The sequence below is a fragment of the Eriocheir sinensis genome, chromosome 25, assembly GCF_024679095.1.
Source record: "Eriocheir sinensis breed Jianghai 21 chromosome 25, ASM2467909v1, whole genome shotgun sequence".
Taxonomy (NCBI): Eukaryota; Metazoa; Arthropoda; class Malacostraca; order Decapoda; family Varunidae; genus Eriocheir; species Eriocheir sinensis.
In genome coordinates this window covers 7,567,188-7,591,019 of record NC_066533.1, presented here as the reverse complement: position 1 = coordinate 7,591,019, position 23,832 = coordinate 7,567,188, and the positions used below count along the sequence as shown (strand labels likewise).

The 23,832-nt window shown below is 43.9% G+C and overlaps 1 protein-coding gene across 3 annotated transcripts in view; it reads left to right on the top strand.

The window, feature by feature from the left end:
• Nucleotides 1–23,832, top strand: part of LOC127003281 (cytoskeleton-associated protein 5-like) — a 72,650-nt gene that overhangs the window by 37,693 nt on the left and 11,125 nt on the right. For 2 of the 3 annotated variants that reach the window (XM_050869741.1, XM_050869739.1), the window contains exons 1-26: nucleotides 2,326–2,421; nucleotides 6,004–6,082; nucleotides 6,456–6,649; nucleotides 7,146–7,352; nucleotides 7,711–7,882; nucleotides 8,224–8,353; nucleotides 8,513–8,610; nucleotides 8,960–9,076; nucleotides 9,567–9,761; nucleotides 10,252–10,432; nucleotides 11,283–11,395; nucleotides 11,763–11,949; nucleotides 12,276–12,484; nucleotides 12,994–13,145; nucleotides 13,581–13,799; nucleotides 14,257–14,440; nucleotides 15,054–15,251; nucleotides 15,492–15,728; nucleotides 17,907–18,069; nucleotides 18,262–18,431; nucleotides 19,846–20,076; nucleotides 20,302–20,559; nucleotides 21,048–21,251; nucleotides 21,632–21,767; nucleotides 22,075–22,268; nucleotides 22,498–22,733. In XM_050869741.1, the coding sequence (XP_050725698.1) occupies nucleotides 6,026–6,082; nucleotides 6,456–6,649; nucleotides 7,146–7,352; nucleotides 7,711–7,882; nucleotides 8,224–8,353; nucleotides 8,513–8,610; nucleotides 8,960–9,076; nucleotides 9,567–9,761; nucleotides 10,252–10,432; nucleotides 11,283–11,395; nucleotides 11,763–11,949; nucleotides 12,276–12,484; nucleotides 12,994–13,145; nucleotides 13,581–13,799; nucleotides 14,257–14,440; nucleotides 15,054–15,251; nucleotides 15,492–15,728; nucleotides 17,907–18,069; nucleotides 18,262–18,431; nucleotides 19,846–20,076; nucleotides 20,302–20,559; nucleotides 21,048–21,251; nucleotides 21,632–21,767; nucleotides 22,075–22,268; nucleotides 22,498–22,733 (4,442 nt within the window). In that variant the 5' untranslated portion in view covers nucleotides 2,326–2,421; nucleotides 6,004–6,025. Of the gene's footprint in view, nucleotides 1–2,325; nucleotides 2,422–6,003; nucleotides 6,083–6,455; nucleotides 6,650–7,145; nucleotides 7,353–7,710; nucleotides 7,883–8,223; nucleotides 8,354–8,512; nucleotides 8,611–8,959; nucleotides 9,077–9,566; nucleotides 9,762–10,251; nucleotides 10,433–11,282; nucleotides 11,396–11,762; nucleotides 11,950–12,275; nucleotides 12,485–12,993; nucleotides 13,146–13,580; nucleotides 13,800–14,256; nucleotides 14,441–15,053; nucleotides 15,252–15,491; nucleotides 15,729–17,906; nucleotides 18,070–18,261; nucleotides 18,432–19,845; nucleotides 20,077–20,301; nucleotides 20,560–21,047; nucleotides 21,252–21,631; nucleotides 21,768–22,074; nucleotides 22,269–22,497; nucleotides 22,734–23,832 lie in introns of those variants that run through there. The other variant, XM_050869740.1, reaches the window with a different exon arrangement.

The following is a 23,832-nucleotide window of genomic DNA, read 5'->3' as shown; positions in this document are numbered from 1 at the left end:
CCCCTCACGCACGGAAAGAGCTAAAGGGACGCCCAGCCACCCCTTTAAAACCCCGAAATCCCCCGGTACACTAGATAAAGACGCGGAGGACTCGAACTCAGATACATTACAAAGTGAGGATGATGACGAGGACTCCACGCCAAGAGAGACGTGTTTCTCCGAAGGCCGCGCTGAGTCTGTGATCCTCTCCTCCGGCTGGCAAGGACCTGATGACGCAGTGGTAAGGAGGAAGAACATGAAGGAGAAGAAAGTACGAAGATCCTCCTGCAACGCCTCCAGAAATTATCCTAGAAGTCTCAGCCCCCCCAGTCCCCCCTACTCCCCCTTCACCCCCCTCATCACCCCCAGAACGAAACTATACTATCCTCCTGGCACTCCTAACACCCCTGCCTCCCCCTCCCGCTTCACTCCTTCCCGCCTCACCCCCCCATCCTCCACCCCAGTTCGTGTCGCCCCCAGATATCATCACCTCTTTGGCCCTGAATCGCCCCCCGCCTGTAAATCCCCTCGCCTCTCCTCTCCCCAGCAGACACCCACCCCCACCCCCTCCCCCGCCCCCCCTCCTGACCCACCAACCCCCAAAATCCGCCCAAAAGTAAACATTCGAAGTAAGGAATAAGGACGTTCTCTCTCTCTCTCTCTCTCTCTCTCTCTCTCGTTATCCCTTTTGTCAATATTTCGTTAATGGATTTTTCTTTGTAAGGGTATCCATTTTTTTTTCTTCTTTTTTATAGATTTCTCAACTTTCGTGTATGTTTATTTTATGGCATTTATTGTTGCGTCGATTTTGTTTGTTAGTGTTTATTTTCTTTACTACCAATGTCTTTGTATTAACCAAATAAATATAACTGATGAACCACGTGATTTTCCCTCTCCTCGTAAAGACATGTCAACAATCTCGAGTGCATTTACTTATTTGTGTCTTTTTCTTACTGTTTATTATTTTCTAATATCAGGGTATTTGTATTCGTGTCACCAAATAAATAAAAACGATGAACCACATGATTTTTCCTTCCCTAATAAAGGCATGTCAACAACTTCGAGAGTGCATTTACTTATTTGTGTCCAGCGGGGGTGAATCAGACGTCCATGGTCTGGCGGCCTTGGCTGTTCGCTTTCACTCATGGGATTACTCGCCCATGGTAGGAATCGAACCCTGGATCACTCGGTTGTATGCTGAACACGTTAACCACTGCACTATGGGGCATCAAGATTGACCCTTTTTATATATAGGATTATGTTTATTTTACCGGATCATTTTATTTATTTTTTTGTTTGTTCATTATGATCCCCGTTAGTAGATAGTAAGTTATTATAGTTGTTGTAGTCAACAAAATATAATGATAATGATGAATGTGTGTGTGTGTGTTGATTGAGGAGCAAAGTTACTTCAGAGTTATGTAATTTGTCGAGTTTTCCTTTAAGCACTCCTAGACTCAGCCCCGCCCGTAGTTAAGTAGGCATAAATAAGTAGGTGGGTAGGTAGGTAGTGACATCCGAAATTTTGAATTGACAACTCTGGTAGGTAAGTAAGAACATAAAAACGTAAGGAGTCTGCAAGAGGCCGGTGGGCCTGTACAAGGCAGCTCCTGCAAGTAGTAGTAGGTAGGTAGGTAAGCAGGTGGGTAGTCAGGTAAGTAAGCAGGTAGGTAGGAAGGTCGGCAGGTAAATGAATATGCGGTAGGCAGGTGTGTGTGTAGTAGGGATGTGGGTAGCTTTAACCTTAACATTAAACACACACACACACACACACACACACACACACACACACACATATATATATATATATATATATATATATATATATATATATATATATATATATATATATATATATATATATATATATATATATATATATATATATATATATATATATATATATATATATATATATATATATATATATATATATATATATATATATATATATATATATTACGTAAATTATATTTACATATCACTAGTCCAGCATGTGATCAGACCGTGGGTGAACAACACACACACACACACACACACACACACACACACACACACACACACACACACACGCGCGCGCGCGCGCGCGCAGATAAAAAGAGACAAAGATAGCTTAGCCATTGACCACATACCGGAAACCAAAAAAGAAAAGAAAAAACAAAGAAACCGAGAGCATCTAATCCCTAAATAATGAAATACACGAACCAATCCTACTCCCTAACCGGGCCTAACGGCTTTTAAATGTCAGTGGGATTTAAAGGGACCGCGGTGGGTAGAGGATGTTACACGCGCCCCCATTGGCCGGCTGGCTCCCGAGGCTCCCCGCGCCGACCAATCACGGCGCGGCTCACATCCCGCCTAGGGTTCGAACAGCTCTGGTAGTCTCGGGTCAGCTCAGGGGAGAGGCGGAGGAGGAGACTTGCATTAACCTTATTTTCTACGGTACTGACGGCCATTACGCGCCCCTTACGTGTGTACAGTGAAGTGTTAGTGCCCGGTGGAGGCTGTGGGGAGGGGAGGAGGCTGGGAGGGGCGTGAGAGATTAGAAAAACAGTGAAATAAGCGTCACCTGAGAGTGGGTGTCTGCCATCACCCACGAAATTGATCAGAAAAAAGGATGGTTTGCACGTGACTGCTGTGCCACACCTTCCCTCTGTGCCACCCTCAGGAGAGTGCCACTGTGCCACCATCCACCCACAGTGCCATTCTGTCCCCCCCACCCCCTTTCACATCAATGGCGCTAATACCGATGCTGGATGAGTCATTTTCTACCTCCCTGACACATGTGGTGCTTGGAGGCTGTGTTGTAGGCCTAGGGAGTGTGTGAAGGTGTGTGTGTGTGCGTGTGTGGACTCATGTGGACGTGTGGTATTGATTCAGGTGGAGGTGAAGGCCATGGGAGGGGGGGTAATGGGGGGACCTTACCTATTCATGGCCTGTTGAGCCTGTCACCCCTGCCCCTGCACTGTGCCGGGCAGGGCGGTGTTGCCCTGGTCATGTAGAGGTGTTTGTTTTGCTATGGATTTGCCTGCTGGTGTGTGTCAGGAAGGATGGCCAGGTGTCAGGTCCTTGTACTTAGAGTATCTCCCAGTGTCTGGTTTTGTTGGTTTTCCTGGTGTTCCTTCTGGTGTTATCCTCCTTCCTTATTTTAAATACATTCCTGCAGCAGCCAATATCATAATTTAGCTAATGTTGAAGGAGAGTTAGTCACCTCATGTGAAATACTTACATTAGAATGTTTCTTTGGTCCCTGAATGCAGTGCAGTAACGAATTACTTCTGAAAAATAGGAGAGGTTGAGGGGGGCAAAGACCCCCATTAGGTTGGTTACATCAGGCTGTTAGGTTAGGTTGCTTTCAATTTATTCGGCATGCAGTGTGGGCTGACGGGAATATGTAGAGCAGGACAGGATGGGGTGGCAGCGGTGGTGGGTCCTGTACACTGGCCTGTGGTGACAAATGGGAGCGGGGCAGCGGCGGGTGCACCTCAGGCATAGAAAATTCAGTCATTTACTGATTTCATCATTTCGTTTAACGTCCATTTTCACTCTTCCTGAGCGGTTGGACGCTTTATGGCTTTCCTTCATTCTACTGTCTTCTGCCCGATGCTCATCCAATCCCATGAATGCCAAGTCTTCCTATATACACCTTCACGTTTGCCTAGGTCTACCAACTGGTCTCCTTCCTTCTACCTCCAATCTCTCCAAAACTCCCAGCACTGTATCCACTCCTGCTCTACTGATTTCCAGAAATTAAACAATCTCCATAAAAAAAAGCATTATATTTTGCCAAGAAATAAACAGTCATTGTCTTGAAATTAGTAGGCTACCCTTTCGTCAACAATCCCCAACATTTTCAGGTATTTTTTATTTTTCCTTCATTGCCACTTCCTATTTTTTTCTCGTACATGATAGTTGTCTGTGGTTTTAGTTCATTTGAGTGCTTAGAGGACTCATTTGTTATGCAAATTAATATTAACCATTATGCCCAATGTGACGAAATGTTGAAGTAAGGGGCAAAGCCCCCCAGTTAGGTTACATACATATCCACCTGTCTTTTAGTTACCTTAAGGTGAGTCGAGAAGGGCAAAGCCTGGGTTTTGGGTGACACAAGACACCATAGGATACTCCAAAGCTGTGGGCTACTTGTTGCCCACAGCCATGCCAGGGATGACATTTCATGGCTATTTTCACACTTGTTTGATCCCTACACTCTTTCCTATGGTTTTCCAGATGGAGCCTCAAAACACTCAAATGAGCTAAAAATATCAAATGGAAGAAAGAAAACCCAAAATAGAAAATATTTATTATATTTTTATTTGTAAAGCCTTGATTGCATCCTCCATGTCATTAATCAGGTTAGTGCTTGCAGATTGTCTCCCAAGTCTCTCCATATACACAGTTCCTTCATCTGGATGTCTGATTTTTCAAATGCCTTATTAGTCTTTACAAACACTAATGTGGCTGATTTATTGACCCCCTCCTGGGGTTATGGGGTCCATGAGGGGTGACAGAGAACACTGTCAAACACTCTTCTTAAGCCTTTACATTCTCTAGTTACATACCGTAGTTACATATCACCACTTAATAGTATGTAAGTCACCTGAGTGAGATGTCGTCATGCTGGACCTTGACATTTTTCATCTGTCATTCTGCTACTGATGGCCATTCCCTGAGACTCCATTAGGGTAGGAAGGGCTCTTTCCCACAAACATTCTACCACCCTGTCCTCTCACTATTGGGGAATGTCCTATTATCTGCATCTTTATCTCAATTATTGCCATTCTGTTTTCATGTTATCGTGGAGGTATCTCTTATGCTTGCCAAATGTTCTACCATGTGTCCTTAAATTTTTTTAGGGGGTTGTGCTCTTGTCTGGATCTTTCAAATATTCTACAACTATACCCTCTCATTCTGCTTGGGTCATCCTTTTGCATATGCAGTATCAGTGACAATTTTTGGCATATATAAGATTGAGGTATTGAGAATTTCCTGTAAGGTGTGTCATATGCCTGTGTATCGAAAGCATCCAATTTGGTGTTGGTCATTGTTTTGGCAGAATAAGTGTTGAGGTCAGTGTTTCTGTGGTGTGTGGGGATCTTGCATCAGTAACATGGCTCATACACACACACACACACACACACACACACACACACACACACAGTCTTGCCAGCCAGCGGGTGTATACATAATAGTGATGTCACCCTTAACTGAATGGGAAAGGGTGAGGCCTTGGGCTGTGCACCAAACATTCTTAGACTTGTCAGAAACTAGAATAAGTGAGGCTGGGGCCCTCCTTGTTAATAACCTTGTGTAGTGTTGTGTAGTTGTCGTCAGATACACACACATATATATATATATATATATATATATATATATATATATATATATATATATATATATATATATATATATCCCCCAATGGTGACAGGGGCCGAAGGAGCCACGAAGTGTCCGAATCAGCCTGAGCCGAATGAGCCAAGTTCCGAAAAAGCCAGGCCCCACCCTCGTGACAGTGTGGCAGCAAAGGCTGTTTTCTCTTATACTCAGCAACAGAATGACTATTTTGTACAGTCCCCAGAGTGTAAGCGCTTTTATCAGTTGCTTGAGTTGACTGTAGTAAATACCTCGGCTAAGGTTGCTATTAGGTCAGTAGTTAGATGAAAATTAACCAACCTTTTAGCAATTTTACCAGCTTTTTTTGTGTTATTTGGTCATTGTCTTACTTTGTGTGGTGGTGGTGGCAGCCATCATGTCGCATTGACATTGTGGGGTTTGTTACCATTGAAAATAGAAGACAAAACTAATCTCAGGAATTACCAACGCTTTTATTTTGTCTTTAAATTACAAGCCACAATGGTTATTCATTCGTTTGTTATATTTTTATTTTATTTTATACATTACTATAATATTTTATTTGTGTTTGGGGTCAGTAACGAGTAATAACGATACCTTACTTATTGCCAGGATTTAAGCTAACTATCCATGCCCAGGGTAATACTGATGCCTTGTATTTTTCCGCCTCAGATCAATTAACTGAATAACCACGATGGAGGAGGACACAGAGTACCTGAAGCTGCCCCTCGAGGACCGCTGCGTGCACAAGGTGGGTTGCCTTCATTAGCGCTTGAGTGTTACCTGAGAGTATGGGGAGGGTTGGATTGCCACATGATTGAGAAAACAAATAAAAAAACTCCGATGCACACATTCATTATAAGCTCAGGAGGTGCCTTCATTTTTATTTTTATTGTGTTAGTTTACTTAATTTGTTTTTTACCACGTGGATGTGTGGGTGATATTGTTATTCTTCATCTCCCTTTCAGTATGTTTTGACTCTTCACTTTCTTGTTTATTAATGGGATTTGATTTTTTTTTTTTCTTATTTAGTTTTATTTATTCATTTATTTGTACATGGGTGCATGATGGTGATATTCTCCATTTTTCATCCCCCATTCCCTCCCCTCACACCGCCCCCACAGCTATGGAAGGCTCGGTTGAATGGCTACGAGGAGTGCACCAAACACTTTGCCAAGATCACGGACGAACGGTCTCCAGAGTTCAACAAGTTTGCGCCCCTCATGAAAAAGTTTGTGACGGACAGCAATGCCGTCGCCCAGGAAAAGGCTCTGGAGGCTGTCCTGGCCTTTGTGGAGAACGCCCATGTTGCCGGCAGGTGTGTTCTCGTCTTTGTGCAGGAGTAGCTTGGTTTTCGGACAGGTGCTGAGGTGGTGTAGTTATTTTGAAAGAATAGAAAGTGCTTGAACAGTGATTGATTTAAAGGTGTTTAGTATATTGCTCATCATGAGGATCTACAAAAAACAAAAGAAAAAGAAAGGGTAAATTTTTAATATTTTTTCCCACATAAATACTAGAGTAACGAAAGGAACTAGAGACGTGATTGATTCAAATAAGATTGATCATTTGTCTCCAGTAAATTCTGTGAGGACAAAAAAAAAAGTGATGAATCTGGATTTGTAATGTTTCTTGTCACCACTAGATATGAAACTAATGGGAAGTACTAAAATGGTGATGAAGCTAGAGAAGATTCATGTTTAGCTTTTCACCAATATATATGAGGAAGAGCAAAGATGATTAAACTAGAGATGACCTTGATGCAGCTTCGTGTATCGCTTCTCGCCCATAAACCTCCCATTCCTTCATCTCGGCAGGACGGCTGGGGATTGCACAAGTGGCATTGTACAGAAGTGCCTGGCAGCCCCCAAGCGTGGCACCCAGGAGAAGGCCATTGAGGTGATACTCATGTACTGCGAGATTGAGAAGTACGAGGTGGTGCAGGAGGAGCTGATGAAAGGGTTTACGCAGAAGAACCCCAAGGTGGTGGCCGCCTCTGTCCGGGCCGTCACCACTGCTCTCAGGTAAGACAATGTTCACCTTCTCTCTGAATACACACACATGATTAGCAGTCAGCCATTCAGATAGAAAGTTCACTCAGAAGTCTTCATCATCTCTATCATAGTCTAGCTTTGAAAGTTTTTATGTCACAGTCTACACCACACCTAACACAGTCCAAGGCCATATGTTTAACTGAAAAATACATTTATCCTCATAGAAAATTAGTATCCTTGTAAAAATTAACCTAAAATTGGCCTTAAATAAAACCGAGGTTTATATGTATATACAGCATTATCATAGATCAGTAACACCCTTGGCTTTTCTGAGGGACTTGTGTAACACTAACTCTCCTCTTGCTAACTTGTCCCCTTTCTTCTGCAGGGAGTTTGGGCCTAAAGTGATCAGCCCCAAACCCTTGATGAAGCAGATGCACACCATCCTGGAGGACCGAGACAAGAACGTGCGCGAGGAAGGCAAGAAGCTGATGGTGGAGCTGTACAGGTGGATCGGCCAGGCACTCAAGCCACAGATGTCCTCCCTCAAGCCTGTACAGGTCAGTCTTGGGGGAAGAGTCCAGTTACAACAGTTTATAATCTGCTTGTGATGGTCAACTTATCACAGCCTAGAAATGTCTTATGACAAGCTCACTTTACAGACAACATATTACACTACACAGGTCACTTTTCAGTCTATCCACATCTACAGTCTGCTTTTCAGTCTTCAGTCCACTTAACAACCTCACTTTTCAGTCTTGACACCACTCATCAAGTATGTCCACAAATATGTAAAAATAAGTGTTTGTCAGTGTGAGAAAGGTTTATATAGGGACATGGCTATAACCTCTTGGTATACTGTATGTCTTAGTGAGTAACCTCCCCTCCATTCCATCACCAGGTCCAGGAACTTGAGGCAGAGTTTGACAAGCTAGGTGGGGAGAAGGCTGTGCAAACTCGCTTCCTCCGCTCACAACAGGAACTGAAGGCCAAGATGGAGGCGCAGGGAGATGAGGAGGAGGGAGATGACGGTGAGTGTCTAAATCTGTGAATTTTATAAGTTTAATAACTTGTAGGGATTTCTTAGCTTTTGTTGTGTAATGGATGTCAGTACTTTAATAACTTTCTGTGATGTTTGTCTTTGTCTTGTAATGAATTTCAATAATTATGCTTTTCTTGTAACCCCCAAGGTGATGAAGTTGAGGAAGCAATGCCAGAGATTGACCCCTTGGACTTGTTCGAGCCTGTCAACATCTTGGACAAGCTCCCAAAAGACTTCTATGAAAAGGTAACCGTGATTTTTTTTTTTTTTTTTTTTTTTTTTTTTTTTTTTACAGCTTCTAAAGTCCTCTCTACCCACTATTTTACATCAGTTTTGGAATGTGTTATGTAAAAACGATTGTGTAGCACTATTGGTAGGTAACCTAGTAATTGTAGCCTTGCACACGGGAACTCTTTATTTTTTTGTTTCAGTTTTCATTACATTACCGTTTGTTCTTTATAGTTTTGTCATCATTTTGCATCTTTAACCCTTTCCCTGTTTTCATTGATGTTCCTCCTAGTACCAAATTAATGATGCATACCAACCATCTATCATGCCCAAGCACATTCTGGTAACCTTGCACTGGTGTCCCCAGGTGGAGGCCAAGAAGTGGCAGGAGAGGAAGGAGGCCATGGAGGTGCTGCTGCCCCTCACCCAGAACCCCAAGCTGGAGACCGGCGACTACAACGACCTCATGAAAGCCCTCAAAAAGGTGCGTGGGTCTTTTTTATCTTCTTTACTTTCATATTTTATAGCTAAGGAGACAGACCAAAAAATTACCCCCTTCCCCCCCTAAAAAAAAAGAGATCATGGGAAAGATTCATTGGAAGCTGGCACTGCAATAATCACGGTTTAAAGCGCCTGGCCAGGAATTAAAGTTTTTCAGCATAGAGTTATTTCCATTTGTGTGTTATACTTGTCTTTGTTGAGTCACTACCTATGGACTGTACTCTTGCCCCTTATGTATCAGTACTGGTTCATAGTGTATGCCCCAAGTTACTGGTATAGTTTAGAGGTGTTTTTCAAGTTTGATTTTGTGGTTTTGGGTCACTATAAAGGCATTCTCATTCCCCTAATAGATCATTATTTAGGTTGTAAGTGTATGCCTCAAGTTAGTGTTATAGTTTAGGAAATGTCTTTTAGTCATATTCTTATCTATTTTAGTCCCTCCCTCTGAAATCTCCTTTTTTCCCCCTCCACAGATCATCGGCAAGGACACCAACGTGATGATCGTGGCTTTGGCAGGGCAGTGTGTGGCGGGGCTGGCCAAGGGGCTCAAGAAGAAGTTCTCTCCCTTTGCTCTCGCCTTCACAGAAACTATCCTGGACAAGTTTAAAGAGAAGAAGCCCAACGTGGTCACCTCCATGCGAGACGCCATCGACGCTGTGTTTTTGACGGTGGGTATCAGGCTGAGGATCTACTCGTCTCTAATTTTTATCTTCCTTTGTTGATATGTGCATTTTTATAAAAGACAGTTATTTTCACAGAGTTTCCTCTTGTGCATTTTTAAAGAGGGCAAACATATTTTTACAATAACTAAAAGTATTTTAACTCATTCATGCATTGCCAGATTTTGTAGACATGTGTATTTCCCATTGACATGTTCAGAGCCAGTCCTATGCTTTGTGTTATCCAGTACTCCCATCAAATCCATCTTCTTGTTCCAGAGAGAGCATTCATATTTTTCACAGTTGTACAAGAAAAGGCCAACTCACACATGAAGTCTTAGTAGCTATATGCAGAAGGTTTTATATTCATCAGCCAGACATCATGAGAGTCAGTCCCATTTTATATATTTTCCAGTATAAGCAAACATAAAGGATTTTGTCGAGTAAAGCTATCCCCCATTGACATACCTTGAGCCAATCCCATGTTTTGTGTTTCCAGACCTCCCTCGAGTCCATCCAGGAGACCGTGAGTGGGGCGCTGGCTAACAAGAACCCCTCCGTGAAGGCAGAGACAGCCAGCTTCATGGCCAGGGCACTCTGCTACTGCACCCCGGCCATCCTCAACAAGAAACTGCTCAAGGTCATCGTGACGGACCTCCTCAAGGGTGTCAGTGAGCCAGGTGAGGGAGACTGTCATGTACTGAAATGTGATTTTTTATTTTTACTTTTATTTATTTATTTATTTTTTTTTTTTTTTATTATTTTTTTTTTAGCGCTCTTATTTTTCCTTATGGGGTTGGGACAGGCCACAAATCTCCCATTCTTGACAATCATATACTCTCTCCTCCCTGATGGTCTTCCTCCTCATATCTTCCTCCACACACTGTCTCCAGGTCTTCTTCCTCAATCTTTCATCTGGTTTCCTCCCTTTTACCTCCTGAAATTTGATTGCATGGGTTGTGTCTGCCAGTTCATATACAGCATTCCAAACAGTACACATCATTATCATCTTCAGCCATTATTAATACACTGCAGGATAATGGCCTTTCTTAATATCCTCCACTTCACTGTCTGATGGTTGTGTTAAACTGTAACTTTTATGTGGTATGGATAGTTGCCAGCTCATACATTATTTCAGTCAGTACTCGTCATTATCATCATCTTCAGCTATTATTCGTTCACTGCAGAAGAATGGTCTTTCCTTATATCCACTTCTATGCCTGATGGTAGTGTGTTCTATCCCCACTGCCAACTGGTCTAATTTCAACTCTCCACCTGGTTGTCTGTTTGTCCAGACTTTTGTAATTTCTTGGTTGCCATTGTTACCTAGGTTGTCCATCTTTTATTAGCTCTACACATGTGACATCTTGAGTGAGTGTGAGGGGTGAAAACAATCAAACATTCCACTCCCTCTCTTCCTGTACTCTGTCTGTCCCCCTTTCAAACTGGGTCAGGGGTTAGAGAGAGCTGTGTGATTTTACAAGAGTATATAGACCTTTGGTACATGAAAGCTGCTGTCTCCTTCTCCAGACCCAACAGTGCGAGACCATTGCTGCGAGGCGCTGGGAGTGGCCCTGAAGGTGGTGGGGGAGAAGCAGATGATGGTGTTCATAGCAGATGTGGACAACCTCAAGCTGCAGAAGGTGGGTCTTTCATGCAGCATGAGAAGTATGGTGATCAGGGTCAATTTCCCAGAGAACCGTGGAAGTCTTGTTATGATCATTGTTTCTTTTGGAGGACACCTTCATAGTTTTGTATATATGGTAAATTTGTTTGACATCTGAAATTCAAATTAAATGTCCACTTCATTTTGCTTTTTGTCATACACGTTCTTAGTGGCTAAACCTAAAAGTTTCTTGTTTCTTAAATTTGAGTAGTTTCTGGAAAGACTTAAGATGTATCTGAAATTTACACAATAATAATGTAGGGTAAAATACAACATTCTTAACATTCAGCTAACAATGCATGAAGGTCCTTGACAGCTTGACTTAAAATTCCCTTTCTTGTTAGATCAAAGAGGCTGCTGAGAAGGCCGAGCTCAAGGTGAAGGTGTCGGCCCCCAAGGCCAAGAAGGCAGCTCCAGCGGCCAAGAGGGAGGCCCCCAAGGCAGCGCGGGAGCCCTCAGTGAGCGACGGCCCTGCCAAGGTGGTGCGGGGTGGCGGTGGCAGGGCGGCTGGGGACGGCAGAGGAAAGAAAGGTAGTGTGTTGGGATTATTGAGGGCCCTGCAAAGATTCCAGAGATGTAAGATTAAACATGGAGAGAATTGAATATCAGTTAAGACAAAGGTGTAGTGACAATATAGTTCAAAAGAAAGGTAGTGTGCTCTAGTGACTGATGACATTATAAAGAATCTTAGCATGCAGCAACTATGCATTCCTCGTATTCCCTAAATCTAAGCAGCAAAAGTTAAAATGAATTTGTAGAAACGGGTTTATAACAGTCCTACTTATGTAATAAATGAATAATGAACCAATTTGACCAATTCTGTGCTCCATATTAACTTTAGTTCTTTCTTTCAACAGTTCCAGGCCGAGGCACCAAAGGAGGGGGGGGAGGTGGAGGAGGAGGAGGAGGAGGGGGGGGGCCAGCATTGGATGAGTGTAAGGAGTATGAAATCTCCATGGATGATGCTCTGGAGAAAGCTGCTGAAGTCCTCCCTGAAGATGTCCTGAATGGCCTGACGGATGCCAACTGGAAAGTCAGAATCTCCTCCATGGATACCTTCATCAGTGTGAGTCTTGGTGTTGATGTCATCCATTGACCATGAGAGATTGTCTGGCTCCTACTCTGGCTTTTTTCACATTAAATAAACTGTCACGTTGGGTGCAGAGGAAGGGCATCCAGTCCTAAACCCCGAACCACTACCTCAAAACAGTGACATCAAATCAGCAAGTGTAAAAGCTGCCATGAAAAGGGAGAATCAAAATGTCAACTTTACTTTTAAAATACTAAATCATTGGCTCTCCTCATGACTTCTTTCCCCCCAAATAAACTCTGCCTCTCTCCTGCCTTAGTTTCTTACCAAATAAAAGCTGCAGTGTCAGAAATTTGTATCTTATACTTTTATACTAGTGCTTTTATAATGTCAAAGTACTTGCATGCTGTTTTCTTCTCCTGGGAATGAAAATTTATTGCTTTCATTGGTCTCAGAAATTCTAAGCATATTCATTTTTATACCAACTCATGATAATTTTTATAAGTCGGATAACCTGATTGATATGCATTTATTTTCCCCTCCAGACCATTAAGACCCTTGACCGGGCAGACATTCCAACCCAGGCACTGGTCCGGTGTCTTGCCCAGAAACCCGGCTTCAAGGACAACAACTTCCAGGTCTTGAAGCTCAGACTCGAGGCATTAAAACTACTGGCTGAAAACTCTGACTTCACGAGGTAATATGTTATGGTATTTTTATAGCTATCATTATTGACATGTATATATGACTTATGTGATGAGTTTCCTTCTCTTCCATGCCCCATTCCTTCTCATTACTGTGTATTTCTCCTCATCTTTTTTACTCTCTATATGTTTATCTTGTTGCTTTGTACTGAATCTCTTCATCTTTCTCTGCTTTCTCCTCCATTGCCATTCCTGTTTCTCCTTGTGTCTATCTCTTTTCCATCCTCCTCCCCCTCACTATCATCAACATTTATCTCTACTCATCTTTTTATCTAACTGTGCCTGTCTCTTTCCTCCTCTTGTCTTTTTCTATTTGTCTTGCTGTGTGTCTATTTCATTTTCCTCATTTTTATCTCTTGTCATTCCTGTCATTTCTCCTCTTCCTCCATTTTCCCTTTATCTATCTTTCTCCCTTTTCCTCAACACAGGCGGTCTGGAGAGGTGTGTATTCAGGAGTTGGTGGAGAAGCTTGCCGACCCCAAGAATGGCCCGTTGTGTGGGGAGGTGCTGACAGCCATGGCCGAGGCTGCCAAACTGCAGTGGGTGGGGCCGGAGGTGATGTCCCGGGCCAGCGAGCAGAAGAGTCCCAAGGTGCAGGAGATGGCGCTCAAGTGGCTGTCTGATGCCATCTCTGAGTTTGGCTTTGTGTAAGTTCCTTTAGCTTCTTACATTGATTTGTAAGGTCAATATTTAAGTTTTCATTTTGTATATACCAAGATGGGAATGTCCTTTATGTCAGTAAGTGATTGTACTTTTCCCTTTAAATATCAGTAGTGTTTGTACTTGTCTGAATGTCCTTTGAGGTTTCATTTTTCCTCACATTTTAATAAGAATGCAAGAATAGGGGTATTATTCTGTTCTGAACATTTTGCCCATTTATTCTAGTTTTTCTATATTTATTGCTCAAGCTCTTCAACATCACCACCATCACCTTCAGCCATTACTAGTCAACTGCAGGACAAGTGCCTTTCCCAACGTACTCCACCTCTCTCTGTCTGATGTTAGTGTACTCCATCCTGCTCTGGCATATATATTTCTTTTTCCTTCTGTCATTGTATTAAGCATCATTCTTACCCCAGCCTCACCTAAACCCACCACCCTCAGGCTACAACCCAAAGCACTCCTTGGAGACATCAAGAAGGCACTGTCCAACACCAACCCCGGTGTGAGGACGGCTGGCATTGCCCTGTGTGGAACCATGTACCTCTACATGGGTGCCGCACTCAGGGTCTTCTTTGAGGACGAGAGGGCTGCATTATTGCAGCAGATAGACACGGAGTTTGAAAGGGTAAGCTCCAATAATGGTCCTTTTTAAAAAGATTATATTTGCTTTCTTCTGTCAATAGGGACACCGGAGTTAACATTGGTAATTGTGCTATTGAAGATGAAGAGTTTATCCTGTTACAATAGATAGGTAGATGGCCAATTTTAAGTTAGCTGCAGATTATGTCCTGTATAACTTATATGATAAGTTCTGTGTCAATTACTGTGGATAACAAAAAAATTAGTATAGTATGTGTACTCCATATTCCATCCACACCACTGGAGAGGGTGGATGTGGTAGAGTGACAGAGGTGGAGAGTGATGGGAAGAGGGATATCAAGGATAAGGTGGATGGAATGGACAGTTATTTGAAAATGTTGAGTTTGGTGGTAAAGTGGATAGATGGAATGGACAGTTATTTCAGAATGTTGAGTTTGGTGATAAAATGGATTGATGGAGTGAACAGCTATTTCAAAATGTTTAGTTTGGTGAATATTCAGTGATAGATGGAAGTGATGGAAGATTTTTGTTCTTGGCCACTCTGTAAAGGAATATGATGTCACGAAAAATGAGAATAAGTGAGGTATGTTATGTGTAGCATCTAGCCTCACCACATATCTTGGTACTCCTGTTTTCAGCTGAATGGCGCCAGTCCCCCTGCCCCCTTCCGTGGCCTGAGCCAGGAAGGGAGCATGGAGAACGATGGGGATGAGGACGATGACAGCAATGGCAGGCAGGCAGTCCCCATCAATGTGCAGGACTTGGTGACCCGATCCAACATCAGCGAGCAGCTCACCTCCAATCTCTTCAGCGAACTGGCTGATAAGAACTGGAAGGTACTGTCCATACGTCACTGTTGTAGAGCTGTTAAGGGTCTTGGTACCTTTTAGATTACCGAGGAAAGTGTTACCACATAAAAATGCCACAGTGTCATTCAGCTGACTCCACATGTAATTATACACTTGATTTTGGAGTTACTTAATGTTGAACCACCACCTTCTTTATTTGCCCCAATATATTACTTCTATTCATGTGTTTATGGACTCAGCAAATCACCTGGTCGCATCACCCCACAGGTTAGAAACGAAGCACTGCAGAAGGTGTCCAACATCCTCTCGGAGGCCAAGTTCATTAAAGGAGACATCGGAGAGCTTCCAACGGCCCTCAATGCCCGCATGAATGACACCAACAAGAACTTGGCGCTGGAGGCGATCCGACTCACTGCCTCCCTTGCCACTGCCCTTGGCCCCCACTGCAAGCCCCACACCAGAAACATTGTGCCCGGGATGCTGACAGCTCTAGGCGACAGCAAGGTACATGTCTGAACTAAGTAACACATGTTGGGGCCCTGTTGCTCACCTCTGCTTGTCTCAAACTTGAAATATTTTCCTTGAACAGTTTTGTGTATTTCATGTAACATTACCATCTTTTGTTTGTTTTGCTTATCATTAGATGGGAAATCATTGTCTCATTTGTTCTCCTCAGAATTTCACTGCAAAGTGCTCACCATTATTTAGAAATCATCTTATCTAATAATCTAATGAAAAATGATCTCTCTAACCTTTATCGCAGGTATTGATGCCAAGCTGTAACTATCATATATGTATAATTTTAGTCTCAAAAATTCTAAAGGCACTGTTACACTAGCACATTTTCCGTTGTTGTTTGCATGTTCCGTCTTCTTTTTCCGACTTCTTGAGTCAGACGAACATGACTGTCATCAAATGGAAAGTTGTCAACAACTTTTTCTAATCAAATCAGAATCCATAGTGAATGATGAGGAAATATTCAAAGTAAACCACTGTTATTCTTGAAAAGCAAGAATTCAACTATTTAATATAGGTAAAAATATTCAATAAAGCAATTACACATGTAGTTACATTTTATAATATAGTGTTAATATAGTCAGTATCTCATGTGACTAGACCTTCCCAAATGAACACCATTGAGTGCCAGGAATCGAACCTGGGCCTTCTGACTAGAAGTCAGGGCAGCATACCAACCAAACCACCGATGGGCTAAAAGGTTACCGCACCAGAGGCCACTTCTGCGGCCATTAACTGACGCCCCAGCCCCACACTGTGGACATGAAGGTAAAGGTAACCCCGCCCACACCCGTGACTGAAGGAAACGCTTTTAATCAACCCCTTATGGCACATACGGTGTGTAAATACATTAGAGAAACTGTATTAACACAGTTAATGGCCGCAGAAGTGGCCTCTGGCGCGGTAACCTTGTAGCCCATCGGTGGTCTGGTCGGTATGCTGCCCTGACTTCTAGTCAGAAGGCCCGGGTTCGATTCCTGGCATTCAGTGGTGTTCATTGGGATGTTTTTCACTGTGTTAATACAGTTTCTCTAATGTATTTACACACCGTATGTGCCATAAGGGGTTAATTAAAAGTGTTTCCTTCAGTCACGGGTGTGGGCGGGGTTACCTTCACCTTCATGTCCACAGTGCGGGGCTGGGGCATCAGTTAATGGCCGCAGAAGTGGCCTCTGGCGCGGTAACCTTTTAGGCCTTCGGTGGTCTGGTCGGTATGCTGCCCTGACTTTTAGTCAGAAGGCCCAGGTTTGATTCCTGGCACTCAGTGGTGTTCATTTGGGATGTTTTTCACTGTGTTAATACAGTTTCACTAATGACTAGACCTTTTTTACATGTGATACACTTCGTGTGTTTCTCTCGCTTTGAAGACCTTGCAATAAATTATGGCTCACCCTCAGTGGAGAAGACTCTCAGAAGAATTGCCTATTGAGAGCATAAGAAACCAAAGGTGTCTCTGGGACCACAGAGATGATTTATATATGACAAAGGGGCTGAAACATGTGGCTTACAGCCAGGTCGCCTCCAAACTCAAGAACAACTTCCTCATTCTGGTGTCACTCTTTACAATGAGGGGCGCCACTAGCTCCAAAAGTTTGTTATACTGGTCCTTGTCGAGCCTGATCCAGTTCCTCATTGCCTCGTGGTCCTCCAATCTCAGCTCCCTCAAGAGTCGATAGTAAACACTTTCTTGTTCGCGACGTGCCTTCCACTCACGCATCCACGCTCGTCTCCTGGCTTGTTTGGCTTGTGTCAGCTTCATTAAACACCTAATCACGTTGATAGTGGCTATAGCTTGTCTGTGTGTCAGGGCCATGGTGTTTTGTTTACATGTGACGGAAGTTGATGAAAAATATTGACGGAAAATGTGCTGGTGTAACAGCGCCTTAAAAGAAGTTGTCAGTTTTCTGGAAGTTGATGAAAAATATTGACGGAAAATGTGCTGGTGTAACAGCGCCTTAATTGTCTCCTTTCCTGTGTCCTCCATTGAATAAACTGCTTCAATCTCAGAAACTCCAAGTGCCTTCTTTCCTTCGTGTTGGGCAGAAATTTACACATGTCTAAGGCATTCACACTCATCCTTAGTAGTTCCATCCATTTAACTTGAATATCCTTAACACTACAAAAAGCTGACTGTGCCTAACTTAAGACATTGGTCATGTATTGCAGCAAAACATCCGCCAGCAAGCCATGAGCACCCTGAACTCGTGGGTGGAGCAGGCGGGGATCAAGGAGGCCATTGACGGGGAGGTGTTTGCCGACGCTCTGAAGTCAGGCTCACCCTTCCTCAAGGCCGAGCTGTTCCCGTGGATGGCAGAGAAGCTAAAGGATGGTGAGTAATGTTTCTAACCTTGTACTGCTTAAAGAAAATAATGTTGTGATAAGGGAAGTTGAAAGGTATCTAAAGTAGGAGGGTTAATCAAACTTAATCCAGTCTTATACTGCCCCCCCCCAAACAATTAATATTTTCCCTAATCTTAACAGGATTTAATGTTATAATAATTAGTGTTAAACCATCTTTCAGCACCAGCAAAGAGCATCAACAAGGAGGAAATCCACGCCTGCACACAGTACCTCTTCATGGCTCTGGAGGACCGCAACGCTGACGTGAGGAAGGGCGCCAACGAGGCCGTGCTGCCCTTCATGATCCACATCGGCTACGAGGGAATGATGAAGCACATCAGCAAAGTCAAGGTGAGTCGCTGGTCATCACGGAAGAATTTATGGATTGGTTCTTTGGTTTAGCAAGTTGGAGACCTTTAACCCTTACATTATGGCGATCGTTTATATAAGTGCGCTGCCACACACCCCATCCATATGGGGATTGTATATATAATCATCACGCTCTACGCTCCCTACGTTTCAAATATACTGCCAGTTCTTGACTCAGAAGAATGGTGGAGGCATCTGGCACATAATCATTCGTCACTACATGCAGCCTACCGAAGGCCACAGATCATTTTCCACTTTTGTTCGGAATACATCTAGCATGTCACGTGACGCGTCAAGCAGTTCCTCTGCTCCGGGCAGAAGTAGACCGCGAGTGAATCAAAGTGACAGTGACTCTGATGGCTGCTATGGTAGTGACATTGACAGAGGGAGAAGAGAAAAGAAGAGAAGAGAAGAGACACGAGGCGAGGCGAGGCGAGACGAGGGGAGGGGGAGGGGAGAGAGAGAGGGGGGGGGAGGAGAGGGAGGGGAGAGGAGAGAAGAGAAGAGGGGAGGAGATAAGAGAAGAGAGGAGAAGAGAAGAGGGGAGAAGACGAGACGAGACGAGAGGAGAGGCGAGGTGAGGCAAGGTGAGACAAGATGGGAGGGGAGGGGAGAGAGAGAGAGAGAGAGAGAGAGAGGGGAGGAGGAGGAGGAGAGGAGAAGAGGGAGGAGAGGAGAGAGAGGGAGGAGAGAGAGAGAGAGGAGAGAGAGGAGAGAGAGAGGAGAGAGAGAGGAGAGGAGAGAGAGGAGGAGGGGAGGGGAGGAGAGGAGAGAAGAGGGTAGGACAGGAGAGAAGAAGGGAGGAGGGGAGAGAAGAGAAGAGAAGATGAGACGAGACGAGACGGGAGGGGAAGAGAGAGTGGGGTGCTTCCACACGACACGTCACGGCCACGAGAAAATGCGCAATATTTTGGGCTGTCATAACTTTTTTATTATTATTAGGAGAGAAGTTTCATTACACCACCATATATACTAGATGAATATACAATTGTTGCAAAGAAGAAAGACACCATTTCCACCTCTTAAATGTCTAAATTTTCCCCATGCACAGCAACCAGAGAATTATCTTGCCACCTGTACTCTAAGGGTTAACATCTGAAGCTAAGAAAAAAGGCTATTACAAATATTTGACATCTGAAGCTTGGAAAATAAAAAGGGAGTGGGTATATAATCTTGACTCTTATAACTAAACAAATTGAAAGGCTGACATAGATAAAAGCACAGGAAACAAACACCCAATTCATACAGCACTAGTAGTTAGCAAGTTAGGGGCCTTTATTAGATGCTTGAAACTTTAGTCTAGGAAACAAATGCTCACTTCACTCATATGATACAGATGTAAGTACTGGAAGAAGACACATAATCCATCAACATAACCCTTCACACCACCTTGCAGCCCTCCTCCAAGAACACAGTGATGCAGGCCATGGAGAAAGCCAAGGTCAACCTCCCCGCCAAGCCCCAGCCCAAGCCCCGAAGTCCTGCTGCAAGTGCTGGTGGTGCTGGACGGGTGGGGCGCCCATTGACAACAGGGGGCCAGCAGGGAGGAGCCGCAGGAGGAGGAGCAGGGCGAGGGGGTGCAGCGGCTGCCAAGAAGGGCCTGAGAGCACCGTCAGCCTCCCGAGCAGTAAGTAGTGTGGCAAATCTTATGAGTGTGAGGTTGTCCTTTAATCCGTCTCATCCAATATTCTGTTTATAGCCATTTGGTTTGATTTTTATTTACTAGCAATTACTTATGTGGGATAATGACTGTTCAGAGAGAGGTAGAAGATGCTGGCACAGCTTTTTTGGTGCTGTAGTGTACTAATAATGATCAATGGTGCTAATGAAATCTGTGTCTGCCCACCTACAGGGAGCCGCAGGAGGACGTAAGGAGACTGAGGACGTGGACACCTCCCCAATGCTACCTGTGAACAATTTGAAGCAGCAGCGTGCCCTCGATGAGCAGCGCCTCAGGATCCTGCGCTGGGACTTCACCACACCACGCGCAGAGTTCATCACGCAGCTCAAGGACCAGATGACCAACGCCAACCTCAACAGGCAGCTTGTCTCCAACATGTTCCACCAAGACTTCAAGTTCCACATCAAGGCTATCGACGCTCTGAATGAGGTGAGGGATTAGCTGTGTGTTCCCTGTTTTTCTCTCTTTCTCTCTCTCTCTCTGTGTATTTACCAAGTTATAGTATTCAGGATTCGAGCTAAACTTCTCTTGTCCTGTCTCTATATCTGCTTTCATCTAACTTTTCTCTGAACTGGTGTATGTTCTTAGCTCTATTTAGACTATTCTTTACATCCTTTCTGCATCTTTTGCTCCTCAGTTAATATTCATGTGTGTGTTTGTTTGCTGGTCAAATTAAACCACTGAGATGAAGATGGAGCAAAAAATATGTTCATTGTTGCATTATGAGTATGTGATAGGATGATATGCACTAAGGAAAAGACAGAGTAAGTACGAATATGTGATGAGTAATATGCAGTAAGAAAAAAGTAAAGTAATTATGTAATAGAATATGTATAAAGGGAAAAGGCACAGTAGGAAATGGATAAATCCTCAAAAGTAAATGGGAAAAGCATCAAACCTTCGCCTCAACCCCCCAGGACTTGAGCTGCAACCTTGAAGCGTGCATCGCCAACCTGGACCTGATCCTGAAGTGGCTGACCATCCGCTTCTTCGACACCAACCCCTCGGTGATCATAAGGGCCATGGACTACCTGCAGCAGGTGTTCCAGTGCCTCACCGACGAGGGTTACCACCTGATGGACCTTGAAGCCTACTCCTTCATGCCCTTCCTCGTCACTAAGGTAGGGGAGGGGTCCTGCTGGCTGACTTTTTTTTTTTTTTTTTTTTTTTTTTTTTTTTTACATAAAGGATTTTATGGTTTGTTCAGAATATGATGCAGTACTTCTTACTATGTATTATGTAACCTAGAAATGTATAAAGTTTATTTTCATAGTCCAGGTAGCGTAGTTTTGGAGTGGATATTGTGGATATGTAATGTAGCGAGTGAGCAGAAAGCTAGAGTAGGGCTTCATTGTGCCAATTTACAAAGCAAAAAGTTGTAGAGATGCCTAACAGTTATATGGGGACAAGCTTACTCAGTGTGCCAGGGAAGATGTATGGAAAGGTTTTAATTAAGAGGATGATGAAATAATGCTTCACCAAGTATTCTTCTTCATTCCAGTTTGGTGACCCGAAGGACTCCATAAGAGGGCCGGCCAGAAACATTGCCCGCCTCATCTGCAACATTTATCCAGCCAGCAAAGTCTCGCCCTACATGATGGAGGGACTGAAGGCCAAGAATGCCAGACAGAGGGCAGGTAATGCTATTAAAACCCATGTTTTTGTTTTTTTTTTTTTTTTTTTTTTTTTGAAGGCTGTGTGCTTACATGTTTGTTCACTCAGTGGCAACTCTCCAAGCTGCTTAGTCTTTGTTGAGAAAAGAAAATTAGTATCCAAGCATCATATGAGAATTTCTTAGGCCTTCTTATTTTCATTTCTAGCATTGGAAGCCATTTGGATTAAGTAGGCAAGGTGACTATAGAGATCAGATTAATTTGATTCTTGTTCATTCTCAAACTGAAGACATAAAAGTGTGCCACCTAAGTAATGTTGGTTTCCTTGCAGAGTGCCTTGAGGCCATAGGCAACCTGATCGAGGTGTACGGGACCATGGTGTGCCAGCCGTCACCACCAGTAGCCCTCAAGGAGGTGGCAAAGCAGATTGCTGACCGGGACAACTCCGTCAGGAATGCTGCCCTCAACTGCCTGGTGCAGGTGTACTTCCAGGAGGGAGAAAAGGTGTACAAGTTCATCGGAAATGTAAGTGTTTATTAGTGTGCAGTGATTCAAGTAAGTGTCCATGCAGAGCTCTTGGGGTAATGGTGCTGAATTTAGAATTTTAGTATAAGTCAGTCTTGTGTTGTGTTCTTTTGTGTGCAGACCCTTGGTGAAAGTTTATATCCACGCAAAGTTCTTCAATAAATAACACTGCTTCTGATCCTGTTGCTTATGAGGGTAAGTTATCATTGTGTTACTTTGTCTTTCACAGTTGTCAGACAAAGACATGAGCCTGCTGGAAGAGCGCATCAAGAGGGCAGCCAAGAACAGGCCTGTCATAAAGAAGCCGCCGCCTGAGCCTGAAGTGCCCACTGTCCGGGGAGGCAGCGGTGCAGCAGCCAGCAGACCCAACCGTGTGACTCCCAGGGCGGCCCAGCCAGCGCCACAGATCCTGAGAGAGAGGGGACCCGCTAAGGCAGCGGAACAACAACCCAGCGCCCTTAAGAGGTGGGTGGGGGCACACAGACAAGCTTGGAATAGGTCTTTGTCAGTCCTCAGAAAGGCTGTAAATTATGTATTACTTTTGGGACACATCTTGATTTTAGTTTCTTATGAATCTTTTATGTTAATCTGTAATTCATGTCTTTTCCTCTATGCTCTGCAACACCAGAGACTTGAGTAGAAGATTTAGGCTTATAATATTTTGGTGATCCTTGTGGAACACATCTTCCTTTTAGTTTTCTCTTAATCTTTTATGATGATATATAATACATAGCTCTTCCTCCTCTCTTTGTAATACTTGACATGAGTAGAAGGAGACTTCTGAACAGCCAAAGTCATGAGTCTGTGGACCAGAACACAGAGCACACAAGGTGTCTCCCCCCCCTGCACACTGGGGGCCCACGCCACAGCTCTGCCTCAGCCCTGTCCAGCAGCAATAGTAGTCTGGGGGCTGCTAGTGTTGCTGGCAGTGCTGGTGCTGGGGGCGGCGTGAGGAGCACAAGTAGTAGGCTGGCAGCACGCACAGACAGTGACAAGCTAAAGGGAGACTGGCCCCTGCCACCCCTGCGGAGGCGCCCAGTCACCTCTGTCCCGCTGGAGCAAGCGAGGCGCATCTCCCGCTCTCTGTCCTTCCTGTTGGGTGAACCTCCTGAGAATGAGCCAGTGGGTGAAGAGGAGCCCTCGCCCTCCCACATGCTGCCTCCTCTCTCCCCTCACATGCCTCCTCTCCTCACCAGAACAGTCACTTCTCCCCACTTCCCCGGGCAAGCATTGTGTGCTGACTGCCGTGGACTTTAAAGTGATCTTTCATAACACTACTAACACAACTGCTTTGGAGCATACCACTTAGGAGTGTCAATGCTCTTAAAATAGTGACCTGAAGAGTGTGTGTGACTGAAAAGTCATTTGATTTTCTTCCTCTGGTGTCTCCAGGTGCTGTTAATTACTGAGTCTCCAGGTGATGAACAGCAGACTAGAGTGGCTCTACTCTTTTAACTGATTTGATTGTTTATTATATTTTATATTAGCATATAATTATTTACAAGACTGTGCCTTGAGTAATATGTTTTGTCCTCAGGTATAGACAAAACACTTTGAGTTTTCT